General features: G+C 48.1%; 2 protein-coding genes and 1 pseudogene across 2 annotated transcripts; 2 read left to right on the top strand and 1 right to left on the bottom strand.

Moving 5' to 3' along the window:
• Positions 1 to 3,102: 3,102 nt before the first annotated feature.
• On the bottom strand, positions 3,103 to 8,967 carry Tspan1 (tetraspanin 1). Its single transcript, XM_041651532.1, has 8 exons — positions 8,828 to 8,967; positions 8,342 to 8,406; positions 4,905 to 5,111; positions 4,640 to 4,714; positions 4,426 to 4,524; positions 4,189 to 4,344; positions 3,837 to 3,920; positions 3,103 to 3,589 (listed from the first exon to the last, which is right to left on the bottom strand). The coding sequence occupies exons 2-8, from the start codon at positions 8,396 to 8,398 to the stop codon at positions 3,542 to 3,544; spliced, it is 726 nt and encodes a 241-aa protein (XP_041507466.1). The 5' UTR covers positions 8,399 to 8,406; positions 8,828 to 8,967; the 3' UTR covers positions 3,103 to 3,541.
• A 4,865-nt stretch (positions 8,968 to 13,832) lies between these two features.
• Positions 13,833 to 14,469, top strand: LOC121448004 (annotated as a pseudogene).
• A 937-nt stretch (positions 14,470 to 15,406) lies between these two features.
• P3r3urf (PIK3R3 upstream open reading frame) lies at positions 15,407 to 16,255 on the top strand. Its single transcript, XM_041651533.1, has 2 exons — positions 15,407 to 15,641; positions 16,212 to 16,255. The coding sequence occupies exons 1-2, from the start codon at positions 15,407 to 15,409 to the stop codon at positions 16,253 to 16,255; spliced, it is 279 nt and encodes a 92-aa protein (XP_041507467.1).
• The last annotated feature ends 2,509 nt before the right edge of the window (positions 16,256 to 18,764 follow it).

Here is an 18,764-nt window from a genome sequence, read left to right as displayed (position 1 = left end):
AGCACCTGTCCCCATTAGTGCTGTAGCCAGGAGAGATCACAGGGTGGATGAGGGAATGGGAGAACAGGTAAACAGTGGAGACAAGAAGTGACCAGGCCGGGCGGTGGTGGCGCACGCCTTTAATCCCAGCACTCGGGAGGCAGAGGCAGGCGGATCTCTGTGAGTTCGAGGCCAGCCTGGTCTACAAGAGCTAGTGCCAGGACAGGCTCCAAAGCTACAGAGAAACCCTGTCTCGAAAAACAAAAAACAAAAAAAAAAAAAAAAAAGAAGTGACCGGACCAAAAGCAGTGGCGGCACCAGGAGGGGGAGATTATTTTATATAATACTGGGCAAGCCATGTAGGAGCAAGGGTTTCTGTGGCCTTCTGGATTGGTTGTGTGCAGAATTCCATTGTAGGGGTGTTTTTCTGGAGGAAAGGGCCATGGTTTTCAACAGATTCTCAAGAGGCTAGTAACTCAGAGGAGCGTAGGAAAGTCTGAGTTAGTCACCAGAAAGTGGACACTCTGGTCCATTGGCAATCAGATAGCCCAAGCCAGGGGAACATGACCTTTAAATTAAGTCTCTGAAGGATTAAGATCAGGACCTGAGTAGATTGCATTGTAGGAAAGGGTATAGATCTTTTGCCAAGGAGTCAGGAACTTACTGGAATTCCTGCCCTTTATCTGTTCGTGGTCCTGGCCTCTCTCACTAGCACCTGGAGCTCACACAGCAATGGCATCGGTGCAGTGGCTTTGACGTTGCTCACCACTCTGACCCCTTCATTGTTTAGTGTTTCAGGTGGCAAAGCAGGCACGGGAGAAGCAGTTAGTCCGTGATGAAGTGGCAGCCCTCCTTGGGCAAACAGATCCCTTCACCCTGCTTCCCGGAATAGAGTGTTGGTGTGTGAGGTGAATGCTCGCAAAGGGTTGAGGCCAGCTATTTCCTCTCCCTACCTAGAACTCTAGAAGATGCTCAGCCAGGCTTCACCAGCAGAAGCTGTGTGGCTCTGGCCAAATCTCTGCTCCTTTTTGGGCCCAGCAAGTGGGCGATAACTGTAGGCTGCTCTGGAAAAGCCCATAGAGACAGATGGGGGTTAGGGGATTGTCGAAGAGAAGGGAGGAGCGGAAGCCAGTTAGTCAAATGGCTTTGCGTGGTGGCAGCCCCTGTCCTGTGGCAACAGTCTTAGTGCTGCCACTAAGTTCAGAGACATTCAGTTTTGTTTGAGACTGGGTTTCACTTTATAGGCCTGGTTGTTCTGGAACTTGTTCTGTAGACCAGACTGCCCTTGAACTCAGAGATCTGCCTGCCCTGCCTCCCCCCATGTACTGGGATTAAAGGCATGTGCCACTGCCATCTGGCATATATATATTAGTAGGCATTCAGATTTTTGTCAGGGATATTCTGGTCAGGTTCAGGTTCCTTTTTTATGCCTGCAGGCCAGATCTCATTATAGATGGTTGTGAGCCACCATGTGATTGTTGGGAATTGAACTCAGGATTTCTGGAAGAGCAGCTAGTACTCTTAACCTCTGAGCCATCTCTCCAGGTTCAGGTTCTTTAGGTTGGACTGTATCTGTACCAAACAAGGTCTCCCTGGTTACCAGTTACAAGAGTGAGTCTGGTCAAAGTCTCGGCCTCATGTGGGACTTTGGCAATCAAAAACCGAAGTAAAGACTAGGGATGTTCCTCAAGCATTAGTGTGCTTGCTGAGCACACATGGAACTGGGTGTAGTTCCAAATAAAACCAGATGTTGTGACACCTACCTGTAAACTCAGTACTAAGGAGGTAGAGGCAGGAATTCAGTGTTCTCAGCAATAAAGTTCAAAGCCAGTCTGGGTTACACGAGACCCCCCATCTCAAAAAAACAAAAGAAAACAAGACAAAGTGAGATCTTGGCAAGGTGTAATGGTGCACAACTTTAGTCCCAGCATTCGGGCGGCAGAGGCAGGCAGATCTCTGAGTTGTGGTCAACCTGATCTACAGAACAAGCTCTAGGACAACCAGAACTACACAGACCTTGTTTCAAAAGAAAAAAAAGGGGGCTGGAGAGATGGCTCAGTGGTTAAGAGCATTGCCTGCTCTTCCAAAGGTTCTGAGTTCAATTCCCAGCAACCACATGGTGGCTCACAACCATCCGTAATGAGGTCTGGTGCCCTCTTCTGGCCTGCAGACATACACACAGACAGAATATTGTACACATAATAAATAAATAAAATGTTTAAAAAAAAAAAAGCAAGATGCCTGGCAGCGGTGGCGCACGCCTTTAATCCCAGCATTTGGGAGGCAGAGGCAGGTGGGTCTCTGTGAATTTGAGGCCAGTCTGGTCTACAGAGGAGTTCCAGGACAGGCTCCAAAGCTACAGAGAAACCCTGACTTGATAAACAAAATTAATTAATTAATAATCAACAAAAAAAGAATGCCTGGGCGAAGGAGCTTAGTGTTGCTGTGGTGTCCATTGCTGCAGGGAGCCTTGCTGTAATACCTTTCAGGCAGTACTCTGAAGTATACCACCATGACCAACCAGGCCACACCCTACAAATACCCAGTTCCTGTTCAAGATGATGGTAACATAACCGGTGTGCCCAGGCACCCTCAGGGTACAAGTCTGAATTCTCCAAAAGACTGGGCAGTGGTGGTGCACACCTTTAATCCCAGCACTTGGGAGGCAGAGGCAGGCTGATCTCTGAGTTCGAGGCAAGCCTGGGCTACACAGAGAAACCTTGTCTCGAAAAAGCAAAAGATTCTCCAAAGTAGGGCACTTTGAGCTGCTTCTCAGGGTTCCAGGAGGGCTTCTTGGAGCCCAAAGAGTGACTCCACTGCCACAGCCCTGACAATAATTCTGTTCTCTCCCTGACTTGGCACACGCTCATTAGTTTCATAGCTTTCCAGACCAATGCCCTTCACCAGGCAGGAGAACTTTCAGGACAAAGTCCTCTCATAATACATAAAGGCAGACTAACCTGGCTCCCACTTCCTCGGTGCCCTCTTGGCCATTCCCTTACTCTCCCTCCCAGACCTGGAGCCTAAATACCCACCTCACTACCTCACTTCCACCCTGCTGAGTCTCCAGTCTCACAAAAAGCAGTGCAATTTAGGCAAGCAGAACTCATCTCTCCAAGTATACACAGTCCAAATAGAAGTATTTTTATTGGTTTATAGGTTCCAAAATGCCTTCTATACATCTGTTCTATGGCTTTGCTGGACTTGAATATGCCCAGGCTGTAAGTGCCTTCATCCACCAGTGAGGTGCTGGGATCATCAAGAACCACTTTTATACCAAGGATGTGTAAAGGGTTGAAGAAGAGACTCAGGAGATGGGCAGAGTGGCTGCTTCAGAGACTCTGGAGCAGATGTTGCCCCCGCCCCGAGCCCCACCAACAGAGAACAAGGCAAACACAGCCCGAAGGAGGTGGTCCCTATTCAGCCCACAGTCCAGAGCAGCAAAGGCAGGTCCACTCCAGCCCAAATGACGTTAGATTTCATCTCCACCCGGATCACTGCTGCTTAGCTGTCTCTTTTTGGCTTCCATGTGGCAGCAGCAAGTGGGGAGGAAGAAACTGGCTTATTTCAGATTGCAGTATAGATACATGGATACAATCATGGCAGCCAGCTGGTGGGGAGGAACAGGGAGACACGAAAGGACACGATCAAGAACTGTTTCCTGAACAGACAACGTGAAGCCCTGCTTTCCTGATGCTGGAGGACATGTTTGGCCACCTTAGGCCTCTGGGTTCAGCCCTCAGCTCCAGAATGAAAACACAAGAAATCTGACTCCTCTAGAGAAGCCTCAGAGAGGGGCTAATCTGTACAGGTCTAGTAGAGACTGATACCCAGGTCCAGTCTCCTCACTGACTTACCTCCAGGGCGGCAATTCCAGCTGCCACACCACCCACAGTGACCGCATTGGTTCTGATCTCATGCAGAAGCTGTTTGAAACAACCCTTGGGCGGAAGGGAGAAAGTATTTATAGCTGGCAGTGCCCTACCTCTGATCTGTTTACTACTTACTGTAAGACCATTAAAACAATCCCACCGTGCCAGGCATGTGCACACCTTCAACCCCAGTACTCAGGAGATGGAGGTAAGTGGATCTCTTGAGTTTGAGGCCAGCCTGGTCTACAGAGGGAGTTCCAGGATAGCCAGGGCCACCCAGAGAAACCCTGTCTTGAAAAAAAAAAAAGTAATGCCACCCTTCCATGTCAGCCCATACCGGTACATTTGTTTCTTCGGCTTCGCTCTCGGTGCATGATTGCGTAGCTGTGCCATTGGTAGCTCCGCGACAACAGTAAGGAGGAAAGAGTTTATTCTCTTCAACGAAACGCGAGGTGTTAAAATCTGTATAGTTGTTGAAACCACAGCACTTCAGCTGCAGACAAAGTGGGATTGGTGAATGATGGGGCCTTGCTTTTTTTCCTCCCCACTCCCAAATCCTCCCAGCCCACCTTACCTCTTTCATGGTAGTGTTCCACACTTGGGTGAATTCGGTCTGGTAACCATAGTCTTTTCTGATGGCAGGTACTATTGCCAATGTCAGGAAGGTTTCTGCCTGGATGGGTCAGGTCAGTATTAAGAGAGAGGTAGGGAAAGTAGCCATTCACAGGCTACCACCCACTTCCGGGGCTTTAGCCCGTCTTTCTCCCTTGCCCCATCCCTGTGCTCACCATTGTGGTATACACCAGAGCAACCACAGCAGCCGCAACCTCAGCAATGAAGATGATGAGGAGGATGGTAAAGAACTGAGTGGGAAACAAGGAAATACGTTTTAGGGAGACCCGCCTTCCTTGCCCTACCCACTCCCATAAAAGAGGCAGGGTGTCCCCATGGGGATGCTCCCGGAATCCAGAGTAGCTTTTTGGGATCCCCAGAGGAAGATGTCAGGGGTGAAGGGACCCTTGGTTGTGGCCTGGGGTGCTGGGTCTGACACACCATCAAGAGTGCACACTTGTTCTCAGAGTGAGCACCGTAGCAGCCCAGGAAACCAAGGACAAAGAGCACAACACCAGCCGCGATGAGGAAGTAGCCCACGTTGACAAACTGCATGGCACTGGATGACATTGGCCCAAAGATCTTCAGGAAGGATGTCCCATCGACGGATACCCAGATTCCCACAGCCAACAAGGCCGCACCACACAGCTGCAGACAGAAGTCGGGCTTTGAAACAGTGCTAGCAATGGTTCCCTTTGACACCATCAAGTCTGGAAACTTTCCCTTCCCTTAATGAGGGAATCTAACTACGTGTTGTGCTTGGAGGGGACCTTAACTAGTACCAGAAAGGTGGGAACTGGGACACGTAACAAATTCACCCATCTGTTTACCTAGGAAGACAAAAATGAGATCAGGGGTTCTAGAAAGATCCACAGGCTGGGAGGAGGCATAAAACTTTCCTTTTTCTATAATCAGGGTCCTGCCACATAGGTAGGAGTGAAAACAGGTCCAGCCTCTCAATCTTGGGCTGCGAATGCCTAGAATAATTCTGTTCTCTGATACACGGAAGGAGGCAGGTGGTAGGGTTGAGCTGGCTCAACCGTCACTATAGTAACAGCAGGGTGAGGCTTCCACCTGCTTGCAACCTTGAAAGGGGGTGGAGGTTGAAAGGTTCAACGGCCCAAAGGCCCCATTTGATTCCCCTCCAGGACGGACTCAGCTGCCACACCTACATTTTTCACCTACATTTCTCACCTACATTACTGCCTGACAGTAGAAACTGAGAAAACAGGTTGAACACAGCTACAGCTTCTCCTCAAGACACTGAGTTAACCTCAGCTTTCAGAGGTGATCTTGAGGCTCCGAGGGGGTTCAGTGGAGGCCCTGGTCCCACAGCTCCTAGCCAGGGCTTCAGCCCAGCTCCCACTGTCCAGCTACGGAACCGAGTCTGGGATGGAGGTAAAGAGATATACATAAAGGGCTGTATCCCAGGATGTTTGCTTAAGGACAAGATTGCCGGGCTTCTAGCCTGCAGGGTCAAATTTCAAGGAGCCTGGCTTCTCTACCTTGTTCTGCCCAGTCTGGCAAGGCATGGGCAACAGAGGACGGAAACCAAACTGGATTTGCTTTAACCCTATCAGGCCAGAGTCCTGGCTCTCCCAATTGTCAAAATCTTAGTACTTTCTTCAGTTATATTAATAAAACCTATTTCATGGCAGCCAAAGGAAGTCCAAGGTACAGATTACATTGGAATCAAAGAGACTGCCTACTCTGCCCAATTTCTCTCTCTCTCTCTCTCTTTTTTGAGACAGGGTTTTTCTGTAGCTCTGGCTGTCCTGGAACTCGCTCTGTAGACCAGGCTGGCCTTGAAGCCTTGAACTCATAGAAACCTGTCTGCCTTTGCCTCTCAAGGACTGGAATTAAAAGGCATGTGCCACCGCTGCCAGGCTCCTCGGCCCAATTTCTTTCTTTCTTTTTCTTTTCTTTTTTCTTTTTTTTTTTTTTCGAGACAGGGTTTCTCTGTGGTTTTGGAGCCTGTCCTGGAACTAGCTCTGTAGACCAGGCTGGTCTCGAACTCACAGAGATCCGCCTGCCTCTGCCTCCCGAGTGCTGGGATTAAAGGCTTGCGCCACCACCGCCCGGCCTTCTTTTCTTTTTTTTTTTTTTTTGGTTTTTGAGACAGGGTTCCTCTGTAGCTTTGGAGCCTGTCCTGGAACTAGCCCTTGTAGACCAGTCTGGCCTCAAACTCACAGAGATCCACCTGCCTTCACCTCCCAAATCCTGAGATTAAAGGCGTATGCCACCACTGCCCGGCCTCCCCAATTTCTTTAAACTGGTCACACTTCATGTCTCTACTGTTTCCCCTTTCATTCATTCTTCTCTGGTGGCCCCAGCCCCTGACCACTGTTTTCTCGTTCTTCTCTGGTGGCCCCAGCCCCTGACCACTGTTTTCTCGTTCTTCTTGTTCTCCTCCTTTCCTTCCTACCGTTCCATGTCCCCTTCACGGTGGTTATTTTTCTGCACATCTCTAATGTGTTCAGTTTCTCAGAACTGACTTTCTTTAAGATCAGGGGTTCTAGCCGTGCCGTGGTGGCACACAACTTTAATCCCAGTACTTGGGAGGCAGAGGCAGGCGGATCTCTGTGAGTTTGAGGCCAGAGCTACAAGAGCTAGTAACAGGACAGGCTCCAAAGCTACAGAAAAACCCTGTCTCAAAAAAACAAAAAACAAAACAAATCAGGGATTCTAAAATATTCACGGGTTTGGGGATGGGGTGGAAGATAGACTGGAGGATAGACTTTCCCTAACTGTTGCCAGGACTCCACCTTACCCCTAAAACTCCGTTGGCTACTCACAGGCTTATGACTTTCAAATAGCCACGCACCTCCACTGAGTCCACTGAGCCAGGGGGATGACCCCTTCCTTCTTCCTGCATTGCTCAGGCCATTTCTAAGACCTCCCTTCTTCTACCACCCCTCAGCATCGAACCTCTTTGTTTACTGTGCCCCTTTCTTCTTGTCTCTGTCACTATCTCCAGGGCTTAGGCCTCCTGGTTCAGCTTCTCAAACAAGCCCTATATAATCTGTTCCTGGTTTTCTAAACAATATCAAATTTCATTACCTGTGGGCCTTCCTACGCCCATTACAGCTCCCCCACCCAATGCAAATGTCCAGTCCAGCTTCAGCTACTTCCTCCAGGAAGTATTTTCCTCCTAGGCTAGATTCAAACCCCTCCAGGGGCTCCCTTAGCCTTGGTGGTAAATCTGAAAGGACCACTGTGCCATATATCAGTGTATATAGCAATTATCAGTCTATCTGACAGTTTACTGGTCCTGAGACCTTCAAGGGCAGTAAATGGCCTTACTTGCCTTCTACCCTAGCCCTTGGCTTAGAGTGTTAGGCTGTGAATAAGCTTTCCTTTTTCTTTGTGGCCTCACGCGTGCTTAGCAAATACTCTATCATTGAGCAACAATCTCCTTTCTTTAAATGTCAGCTCAGTTGATGAATGTTTATTGAAGGCATAAGGGTTGCTAGAGTCAACTCTAAGAGGCAGGGACTCGCTCCCCTTTCAATTTTTCCATGTATGGTAGTCACTTTTGCACTTAAGCCTATCCTCTTTCATCTCTGAACCTTGAACGCCCATCAAAAAGGGGGAATCACTCCTGCTAACCTATCCCTACCTACACTCATCCTTCCTGGAAGGAAGGCGGGAGCCTAAGGCTTCTTCATTCCTAACCTCCCCATCTTCACCCATTGTGTGGCAGCCAGCCAGTGGGGTCAGGAATCCACATTGGGAAGACCCTCCGCTTCCTATCCATAAAGGGGAATTTGCAGGGCAGGGTCTGGGTACATAGTCTCCCATTCCCCATCTTGAACTCTGTTCCGATTGTGACCTGCTTTTGTAGGGAACCCCCAAAAGCCCACAACCTCCATACTTACAAAGATGAGTAGATTGAAGAGGACCATCATGACCTTAATGAATTTGAAGCACTGCATGGTGGGTCCTGGGATACAGACACATACAAGTTAGGGCTTTACGTCCCAGCTGCCCTGGGCTGGCCCTGCTTTTTGGACCCTGGCATACCCAAGTCACACATCCTGTGATCGCTCGCAAATTTCACAAACTTCTCACTCTATGCCTGTACTCCGATATCTCAGAACTTTTCCCAGCTCCCATCCTGACACTATACTACCCAGATTACCAGAATTTAATTCTCTGATCCTAACATCCCCAGATTCTCTCACACAGGTGTTACAAGCCCAACTCCCACACTGCAGGACACTCGATGTCCTTTCCTGTTTCTCTTCCTGGACCAATCTTAGACTCTTCCAGTAACCCTCTCATTGCCTTTTTCCAGCACCCACCCCAAACCTGTTTCCAAACTGGTACCCTTTCATAGGTTAATCTCTGCCCTGTGCCATTACCTGTTCAGGGCTCTTTCCAGTAGGTTCTGAACAGAATACGCTGCACTCCTGAAGGAACAGAACAGCTCCAGGAAGCTGCCACTTAGTGTGCTGGCCGAAAGATGAGGGATCACCTAGTCCTCACGCACGCCACTGCTCACCTACAGGTGGGACAGGTGTTTTAAAGCTTTCTGTTGCCCGCCCGCCTGCCCGCCCGCCTGCCCGCCCGCTGGCCCGCCCGCTGGCCCGCCCGCTGGCCCCACCCATGGCTGAACAGCCTCCTTTGCCCCTGCTGCCCCCTACTGCCTGGAGATAGGTTTTCAACCCCAAAAGCAATAAACAGATCTCCACCTGGAAGGGTCACCTATAGGTGACCCTTCACCTATAGACTCTAGGGCTCCTGGTCTCCGGAAAGGGGTTTAGGGGGCAGCAGAGTCAGGAGTAGGACAATTGCCTTTCCAGAACCTTCTGTGTGCCCTGCTCACGATAGTGTAACGTGATTCTTCCCTCGAATCTGTGTGTTCACTGGCACCACACCTGTTCAATCTGCCATCTGTATGTTTACACACAAAGCACACAGTCACATATTTAACATGGACTGGTACTCCTGAAGTGTGTGTGCATGCACATACACCAATGAACACACACACATTTAATGGAGCACACATACATGCACACACCCATACACATATGCACACCCATAAACATGCATTCTCTTTCTCTCTCTCAAACACACACCCACTCTCAAGGAAATGGTCATGGTCTGGCAACCTCTGCTCTCTCCTTAGAACAGGAAATGGTTATTTGTTCTCTTCCCCCCATAAAACCTCAAGCTCCCCATCCTTCTCCTCCCTTCATCCTTTTTTTTTTATTATTTTATTTTTTTTTATAACCTTTTGCCTGCAAATTCCTGATATGTGAGTATGTGAGCCTGGTTCTCTTGGAGGTCAATGGAGGACATCAGATCCCCTGGAACTGGAGTTATAGGAGGTTTTGAACCACCATGTGAGCTGGAAATCAAACCAGGGTTCTTTGCAACCTCTAAGCCATCTTTCCAACCCCCTCCCTTCATCTTTTTGCCCCTCACCTTTTTCTCTTCTTTTCCCCTCTCCTTTATCTGGGCCTCTGTGCACAGCCCTGGCCCTTCTGCCAGCAGGTGGCACTGTGTGCCTACAAAGGAGACATTCCCATTCTAAGGTTCCGTAACCTTTTCTTTCTGGGGCTCCCTCTCTGATTTTCCACGCCACTATTCCTCATTGAGAGGGTCTTCACAAGTTCTTGCTCTCCAGTTATTCAGATCAGGGGCTCAGATTCTGGTTCTGTCATTTCTTAGCTATGTGGTTATGGGCTCTGGGAATATTTTATTGTTTATTTGTTTGTATTTGTATTTTGTCGAGACATGATCTCATTTATCTAACTGTCCTGGAACTATGTAGATCAGACTAACCTCAAACTCACAAAGATCTTCCTGCCTTTGCCTCCCAAGTGCTGGGATTAAAGATGTATGTCACTTTGCCTATTTTATTTATTTATTTTTGGCTTATTGAGAGAGGGTTTTTCTTTGGGTTTCCCTGGGTGCCCTGGAACTAACTCTGTAGACCAGGCTACCCTTGAACTCAGAGATCCACCTGCACCTGCTCCCCAAGTGCTGAGATTAAAGGCGTGCGCCACAACTGCCCAGTTTATTTACTTATTTACTTTTTAGTTTAAATTGTATTTACTTTGTTTGAGTGTTTTGTGAGCATGTACATCTGTGTACTATGTGCAGAGGCTAGAAAAGGGCTTCAGATCCCCTAGAACTGGAATTACAGACAGTTATGACTCTCCATGTGGGTGCTGGGAATCAAACCTGCGTCCTCTGGAAGAGCAGCCCGTGCTCTTAATCGCTGAGCCACCTATCCAGCCCCTACTGATTTATTTTTCAATTTTTGTAACTGGGTCTATGTAATCTTGGCTGTCCTGGAGCTCCTGTTGTGGACCAGACTGGCTTTGAACTCAGAAACCTGCCTACTTTTTTTTTTTTTTTTTAAGATTTATTTATTTATAAAGTATTCTGCCTATAAGCCAGAAGAGGGCACCAGATCTCACTGTAGATGGTGGTGAGCTACCATGTGGTTGCTGGGAATTGAACTCAGGACCTCTGGAAGAGCAGTCAGTGCTCTTAACCTCTAAGACATCTCTCCAGCCCAACCTGCCTGCTTTTGCCTACAGAGTGCTGGGTTCATAGGTGTGAGTCACCAAATCTGGATTTATTTTGAGAAGATATCTCACTCTATAGACCAGACTGGCCTCAAACTTAAGGCAATCCTCCTGCCTCAGTCTTCCAAGTGCTAGGATTGAAGGTGTGAACCACCACACCCAGCTAACTTGAGTTCTTGGTCTTCCTGACTCAGAATCCCTAGTGTAAGGGTTACAGGCGTGCACACCCATCCTGCTATTTGGTCATCTCTGAGATTTGTTTTTCCATCTTTGTTTCCTAGTCTATATAAGAGAATAGTTATGATGAATATAGTAAGTTTTTCTCCCTGTTCTGGGGCACAGAGCAATGAGCACCAAGAGGTCAGAACAGAGAGCACTGCTAGAGGGATTGTGGGATGGATTTAGGTGACAGACGGTGGTGGTGGTAAAGTGTGTGTGTGTGTTTCTGGGGACTGGGCCCAGGGCTTTGCACACGCTAGACAAACGCTTCACCACTTAAGTTACATCCGCTGACGTGTGTTCTTTCCTTTTTTTAAAAAATTTATTTATTATGTATACAATGTTCTGTCTCTGTTTATGCCTGCAAGCTAGAAGAGGGCACCAGACCCCATTACAGATGGCTGTGAGCCACCATGTGGTTGCTGGGAATTGAACTCAGGACCTTTGGAAGAGCACTGACATGTGTTCTTGAGAAAGGGTGTCACTATGTATCCCTGGCTTGTCTAGGACGCACTCTGTAGCCCCAGCTGTGATCCTCCGTCTACCTCTGCCTCCATATTGGGGGGATTTCTATTTTCTACAAAAGCCAAGGAAGTAAGTGTGTGTGTGTGTGTTCACGTGTGTGGTGTCTGCAAAGGTCAGAAGAAAACAGCCTTAGACTCCCTGGAGCTGGAGTTACTGATGGTTGGATCTAAGCAGTGTGGATGCTGGAAACTAAGGGGTCTTCTGCAAGAGTAGTAAGCATTCTTAGCTGCCAAGTCATCTCCCCAGCCTGCAAGTAGATTTTTTAGTTTGCTGTGTTTGTGAGGAAGGAGACAGCTGTAGAGACAGAGAGGAAGGGATAATAGCATTGCAGATAATAAGCCAGGGGACCATTCTTATATTCCCAGTTACTCTGGAGGCTAAGACAAGAGGATCTCTTGATCCTACAAGTTAAAAACCCTTCTGGGAAAAAAATAGTGATGTTCTATCTCAAAATTTAAACAAATGGACTGAGCTTGGTGGTTCCTGCCTGTTATCCCAGCTCTCAGGAGGCAAAGGCGTTTGAATAGGGGCCAAGGGCTCATAGGTACAGAGGCTAAAAGTTAAGAAGAGCAAAGTGGGGGATGGTGAGGCCCCACAATCTGGGACCTGAAGTTCCTGGAGGACTAGAGGGTCAGGGTTAAGGTGTGAAGAAATGAGCAAATCCAAAGTTCCCCTTAGCGCAAGGCCTGGAAGACCTAATTTTCCTGTCTGCTTCCTACAAAAACAGGTGAAACCAGGGTTAACATCTCTTATCCCTCTTTCCACAGGGCTTTCTTTTCCATCTCAGGAAGAGCTCTGGGAGTTCACATCCCTCCATGTCCCTGGTTATCATGGAATATCCTGGATAAACACATAAACAAGCGTAGGATAGCAAAAGGTGAGTGCCCTGGGCTCTGGATCTGGCAGCTAGCGGATCTGTACCCCCAGCTAGCTGCCTCTGATTCAATGACTATACCTCACCAAGGTGGTTTCCTTCTATGGCCAGTCTTCATCATTCATATTCCATATCTGTGAATTCACCTAGTCACCACGTCCATTTGTGACCACAAGACCAGGTCTTACATTGCTTTCCCAATTATTCAGAGGAGGTACACAGAGGTAAGATTCCTGGGTGCCTGACACATATGTCCAGCAGAGGTGTGTTGAGTAGGAGGGATCCTCTGCCCCCAGAAACATGCTCCAGCTCTTACAAACCAGTGTTTGCCCAGCAGTCTAGTTACTACCAGTATTTTTTATTCAAATGTTTTCTTTTCTTTTCTTTTCTTTCTTTCTTTCTTTCTTTTTTCTTGGATGATTATTATGTCATTAATGATGTTGCTGGCCCAAGTGGCCCTCGTGGTGCTGAGCTACTATTATCTAGTATTCCTCTGCACAAAAGAGTGGAGATATACTCTAGAGGATATGCATTTGCTAGAAGTGTTAGATACCTGGCCTACCTGACCTCCCAGGATTAAAGGCTTGTACTACCGGTTCAGCTTTGTTTAGCTAACCTCGATTCAGACAGTTACATTGCTGTTGCTCATGAGCTGAGTGTTGAAGACTCAACACTACATATTACATAAAGTGACTCATTGTAGGATAATGGTTCATTACTTCTAGCTCTTGGGAGGCTAAGGCAGGAGGATTGCTATAGCAGGTTCTGGGCCAGTCTAGGCTACAAAGCAACAATAGCCAGGTGGTTGTGGCGCACACCTTTAATCCTAGCACTCCAGAGGCAGAGGCAGGTGGATCTCTGTAAATTCAAGGCCAGCCTGATCTATAGAGTGAGTTCCAGGAGAGCCAGGGGTACACAGAGAAACCCTGTCTTGAAAAATCAAAACAAAATAAAAAAGAAAGATATCAACAAAAAACAATGACAAAAAAGAACAAATAAATAGCCTCTAGACCTAAAAACAGATGATGCATTGATAGTCTGGCAAAAATATTATGACCAGGAGTCACAGGAACCTGTGCAGCTCTTAGAAGTAAGGAGTGGGATCGAAGCAAGATGGCGGGCCAGTGGAATGAAAGCCTGTGTGCCTAGAAACAGATTGGAGAAGCAATTTCACCTCACAATTTTTTTTCATGTCACCTTATAAAGATCATGGCTGCAGCAGTAAAATGGGTGACATCAAGCAGAACTGTCTGGAGACATTTATTTCCAATCCAAAATGGAGCCTTATCTAGTGTTTGTTGTAAATCTACACATTCTTCTCTTCCAGATGACTACAACTGCAAGGTAGAGCTCGCTTTGACATCCGATGGCGGATAGCAGTGTGCTACCACCCTTCTGTGGACATCCCGTATGAACACACAAAACCTATCCCTCACCCAGACATTTTGAATAATAATGAAGAAACACATGAACAAATGCTTAAAGTCAAATTAGAAATAAAAAGCAAATGGCTTGAGCAAGGCCCCATGATAGAACAACTCAGCAAGGGGGCTGGAGAGATGGCTCAGTGGTTAAGAGCATTGCCTTAACCTTCCAAAGGTCCTGAGTTCAATTCCCAGCAACCACATGGTGGCTCACAACCATCTGTAATAGGGTCTGGCGCCTTCTTCTGGCCTTCAGGCATATACACAGACAGAATATTGTATACATAATAAATAAATAAATATTAAAAAAAAAAAAAAAAGAACAACTCAGCAAGGTATTCTCCACCACGAAGCACCGTTAGTTCCTGCGCAAACAGTATCACAATCGTCGTAAGAAACCAAATCCTCCCAGAGACAGGTGATTGCTCTTGACTTCCCAAGCACAGGGAAGTTTTGCTGTGTGTCTTAGTTGCCAGCTGAGAAAAATGCACATGTGTTCATTAAGATGTTATGTAGGAAAATAATAAAAGTACCCCTTTCATATTTAAAAAAAAAAGAAGTAATGAGTGATTCAATATTATTGTTTATTTGAGGCAGGGTCTCACTACATAGTCATAGGATGACCTGGAACTCTATGGTTCTCCAACTTCCTGATGCTGCAACCCTTTAATACAGTTCTCCATGTTGTGATGACCCAACCATAAACTTATTTTCATTGCTGTTTCAGAACTATAATTTTACTACTGTTATGAATCTAATGTGAAATGCAGGAGATGTGATATTCGACCCCCAAAGGGGTCTCGACTCACAGGTTGAGAACTGCTGCTCAGCGTAGACCAGCCTGACTCTCAGAGATCCTCCTGCCTCTGCTTCCCAAGTGCTGGGATCAAAGGACTGTACTAGTATACCCAGCTTCAGTATTTGCTAATTCAGTGTTTACAATGACTTTCTAAACCTCTAACTACTGGGAAGAATGATAATTAACTTCTATAAATAAGATTATTGATAACGTCTCCTCACAGGGCTGTGGTGAAGTCAATGAAATCAAGTTTGTGAAATACTAAGCTTAGTATCTGGCACACAGTAGGTGCTCAATACATTGTTAGTATTATTAATGTGGATGAAGGAAAATAACCAAGTGATTTCCCCCACCAGAGTTCTTTTCCCTAAGGGATCAAACTGTGGTTGTCTGGCTCTTGGTCTACTCTCCATGAAGAGGACTGTGAGGAAGTCTGAGCTATGTCTGGGTGGGGGAGGGGACAAACCTGTGACAAAGAGCATCACCCTCAGGCAGGCTCCGTATGTCACAGAGACCTCAGTTGCCTGGTCAACAGAACCCCCCAGAAGCTCTTTGCAGTCATGGGGCCCTCTCAGCTTGTCCGTGCCCCTCGGCCTCGGGGCATGAGTTCTCCATACCGAAGGCCAGGTATGGGTGGGTCCCGGCGCAAGTGTTCCAGGATGTTCAAGTATAGCCGCAGAACATACCGGCAAAAACCCCGAGGCCCAGCTACCACCAATCTTGCCACTATGGCCACAAACATCAATAACACCAACAACACTACTACCACCAGTGTGTGGATCCTCTCACCTCAAGGTTAGTGGGGGAGTCTGGGCTGGGGGATCTGTGATTTAAAAAACAGAAGTATCTGTTGCTTACATGCTCTAAAGGGCAATTTGTGAAATTCCACCCAAGGCAGCGTCTTGAAGGCACACGTCACCAAATGCTGAGAGCCTTAATGAAAAACAACATGAATGTGAAACAGAGAGCTTGGGGGAGGTGGGGGAGCTATGGGGTTCCCACACATGCCTATTTTCTTTGTGTGTGCATGTACACATGTATGCACGTGTGTATGCCTGCACGTACAGGCCGAAGAACAACCTTGGCTGCCATGAACCTTTTTAGGAGACGGCCTCTCAGCAGCCTGGAATGTGTCAAGTAGACTAGGCTGGCCGGCCGTCCAACAGCAGAAATCTCTGTGTCTCTGCCTCCCCAAGGCTGGGATTATAAGCATGTGCTACCATGCTCAGCCTTTACCTGGATCCTGGGATTGACCTCAGGTCCTGAGAAAACTAGGGCTTCACTGAGTTACCTCCCCCAGCCTGCACAACTGCCTTTTTTCTTTTTCTTTTTCTGAATATTCTTCCTTCTCTTTTCTCTCTCCAGTACTCAGACACCTCTGTCAACCTGGGGGCTTTCTGATCCTCTAGAAATGCCCAGAAGCTTGGCTTGCACTGGACCTGTTCTTCCAGAGGGCTGTTGGTGGTAAACAGCAAATACAATCACTCTGCTTAAGCTGTCTTTCTCCATCCTAAGTGTTCCAACTATGCAGGACAGGAGAGCAGGGGCAGGGCTGGAGACACTTAGGCATGAGCTTCTGAGCCAGCACGTGTGGACCACAGTTAGACAGTGGAAGGACAGGACAAGGTCAGCCAGACAAACCCATCTTTGTCCTCAGCATTTTGATCTGCCCTGTGAGGTAAGGGGCTGTTCTGCCTTACACTCCCATGGGCACAAGGTGTCTTGGAAAGAACAAGAAGGTACAGATAAGAGAGAGACCGGATGAAAGACAGAACCCCACAAGTGCTCTAGCATGAGGTATGATGGCGCTGGTCAGTGTGTGTGTGTCACTGTGTGTGACAAGAGAATGGGAACATTGAGGCACATGTGACTAGATATGCCTTTGTGACTGGACGTGCCTCTGCTGTCAGCTGAGAGAGTCAAGGAGCGCCTGTGAGGGCAGAGGCAAAGCAAAGCGGTGTTGGCTCAGCTAAGAAGGAAGGTCAGAAGCGGGAGGGGGCCGCCTGCGGGAGGGAGGGGGTGCAGAATGGTTAGTGTAGGAGGACATGTCACCTTCAGCCCCCAGCCATCCTCTGAGGTCAGCGTTTTCCAGGACTGCCAGCTGAGCTGGGGCACTTGGGGGCCGGAGCAAGACTGAGTTTGAGCCCAGAAACAGGGGAGGGTGTTGCACTCTGTCTGGCCTGGGGATTTTCCATTTGGATTTCTGAGTGTGTGCCCATGGATCATAGGGTTTAACTAGGTTTCTGTGGGTTGTGTTTCTGTGGGGTTGTGCAGTAGCATTGTGAGTGTCTTTGTCTCTAATGAGTGGATTTGTGCATGGGCTAGCATGCGGATTGGGGGGTGTGAGGATGGGCTAGCGTGAGGACTGGGGAGCAGGAGTAATCCCTAAGACTTTTGGTGGCCTGTCCTCTGGGCTTTAAGAAGTCTGGCTAATATCATTTTCCTCTCATAAGAGGAATGAATTATGTTCATCTACAATAAGCCTGCCAGAGCATGGGATCCTGAGGGGAGGGCTAGAGCAGATAATTCACAGTTATACTGGGTCCAGAGAGTGCTGAGCTACTTGGTGTGGACATTAATTGCACCTAGAAAAGGACTGGACTGGTGTCCAAGGCCCATAATGGGTCTGCACATAACGAACACATGACAAACAAATGTAGTCATGTAAATATAAGTGGACTCACGTACATACAACATAATTAGCAAATGAATGCATGTATTCAGGCACATGCTATAAACAGAGATCAGCACTGGTAAGAACGCAATAGGTACCAACCCACCCCCTTGCAGGAGGCATGGCCATACACAGACACAAACATACATGCACCCAGACACAAGAACACAAGCATAGAAACACAGACACATGCTATCATACTCATGCAAACTCAGATACACGTAGACACACTCACCAGCCTTTCCTATCCTTGCAGCCCCGAGGCCCAAATGCCTCCCTCCCCAATATCGCTGTGTGCAGTGCGTGCATATGTGCCTTTGCTTATGTCTCTGTGTATCTGTGTCTCTGAGTGTGTGCATGTGTTTCTGTGTATGTGTATGAGGGGGGTGATAAGCAGAGGAAACTCGATGACATCATCTCTTCAAGCTATTTTTAGCTCCATCCGCAATGACTTCTCCTCCATTACCCCTCCTCCTCCAGGTTCCCAGTTCTCCTCCCTCTCTGGGCTCTCAGAGAAAGCAAACAGCCAGAGAGAGGTACCCACTCCTTCAGTTTAGGTGGCCTCTCTGGATGATTGGGTGCAACTCACTCTTTCACCCCTCTGGAGTTCTTTGGAGGCCGAGAACACAGAGATGATTCCCGGACTAGAGGAAGGGGCTTGAGCTATGGGGCAACCTGGAGCAGGGGCCTGCAGTCTGCAGCTCTGACTCAGTAGCACTTGCTAGGACTAAGGGAGTTGCTAGTTCTGGAGATGAGGTGGGTGAAGACAATGAGAGGTCTTCCTCCATGGGAGGCAGAACTCTGGGAACCTGGCAGCTTCAAGGATTCTCTTCCATCTCCCACAGGTTAGCTAACATAAGGAACCCAGAGGAAGCACCCTTCACTCCCGCAATTCCACCTAGAGATTTCCACAAGCAGCGCTTCCTGCTCATACCCTCGCTGTGGTGTTCCCAACCCCACACCCACCCACCAAGCAAACGCAGGGCCCTCTGCTAGGCACATCCACTTTCGGACCCCTCCCCGAGCTGCTCTGTGGGAAGGCCGCTGTTCTCCAACTGGAGATGGGAAGACCGAAGCCCAGAGGGGGCGGTAGCACTGGCCCACACCTTATGGTGCTGGGGAAGCAGCCCAAGGGAGATGGGAAGCAGGTGGAGGAGGAAGTGGTGGCACACTGGGACAGCTGGCACAGGTGCAGAAGGCACAGCCCAGGCAGGGAATCAGGTGAGGGGGAGGAGAACGGTAGC

The sequence above is a fragment of the Microtus oregoni genome, unplaced genomic scaffold (genome assembly GCF_018167655.1).
Source record: "Microtus oregoni isolate MIOR12 unplaced genomic scaffold, Mior012 000005F_ref0000423, whole genome shotgun sequence".
NCBI classification, from domain to species: Eukaryota; Metazoa; Chordata; class Mammalia; order Rodentia; family Cricetidae; genus Microtus; species Microtus oregoni.
This window is presented reverse-complemented; position numbering and strand designations above follow the sequence as displayed.

What these genes read in the sequence shown, in the direction of transcription:
- Tspan1 (XM_041651532.1), bottom strand. Translation starts at nt 8,398, where the DNA reads ATGCAGTGCTTCAAATTCATTAAGGTCATGATGGTCCTCTTCAATCTA. An exon ending in CTCTGGTGTATACCACAATG is followed by an intron (nt 4,525 to 4,639) that starts GTGAGCACAGGG and finishes TGACCCATCCAG; the next exon opens with GCAGAAACCTTCCTGACATT. An exon ending in CTGGAATTGCCGCCCTGGAG is followed by an intron (nt 3,590 to 3,836) that starts GTAAGTCAGTGA and finishes CCTCCCCACCAG; the next exon opens with CTGGCTGCCATGATTGTATC.
- P3r3urf (XM_041651533.1), top strand. Translation starts at nt 15,407, where the DNA reads ATGGGGCCCTCTCAGCTTGTCCGTGCCCCTCGGCCTCGGGGCATGAGT. An exon ending in GTGGATCCTCTCACCTCAAG is followed by an intron (nt 15,642 to 16,211) that starts GTTAGTGGGGGA and finishes TTCTCTCTCCAG; the next exon opens with TACTCAGACACCTCTGTCAA.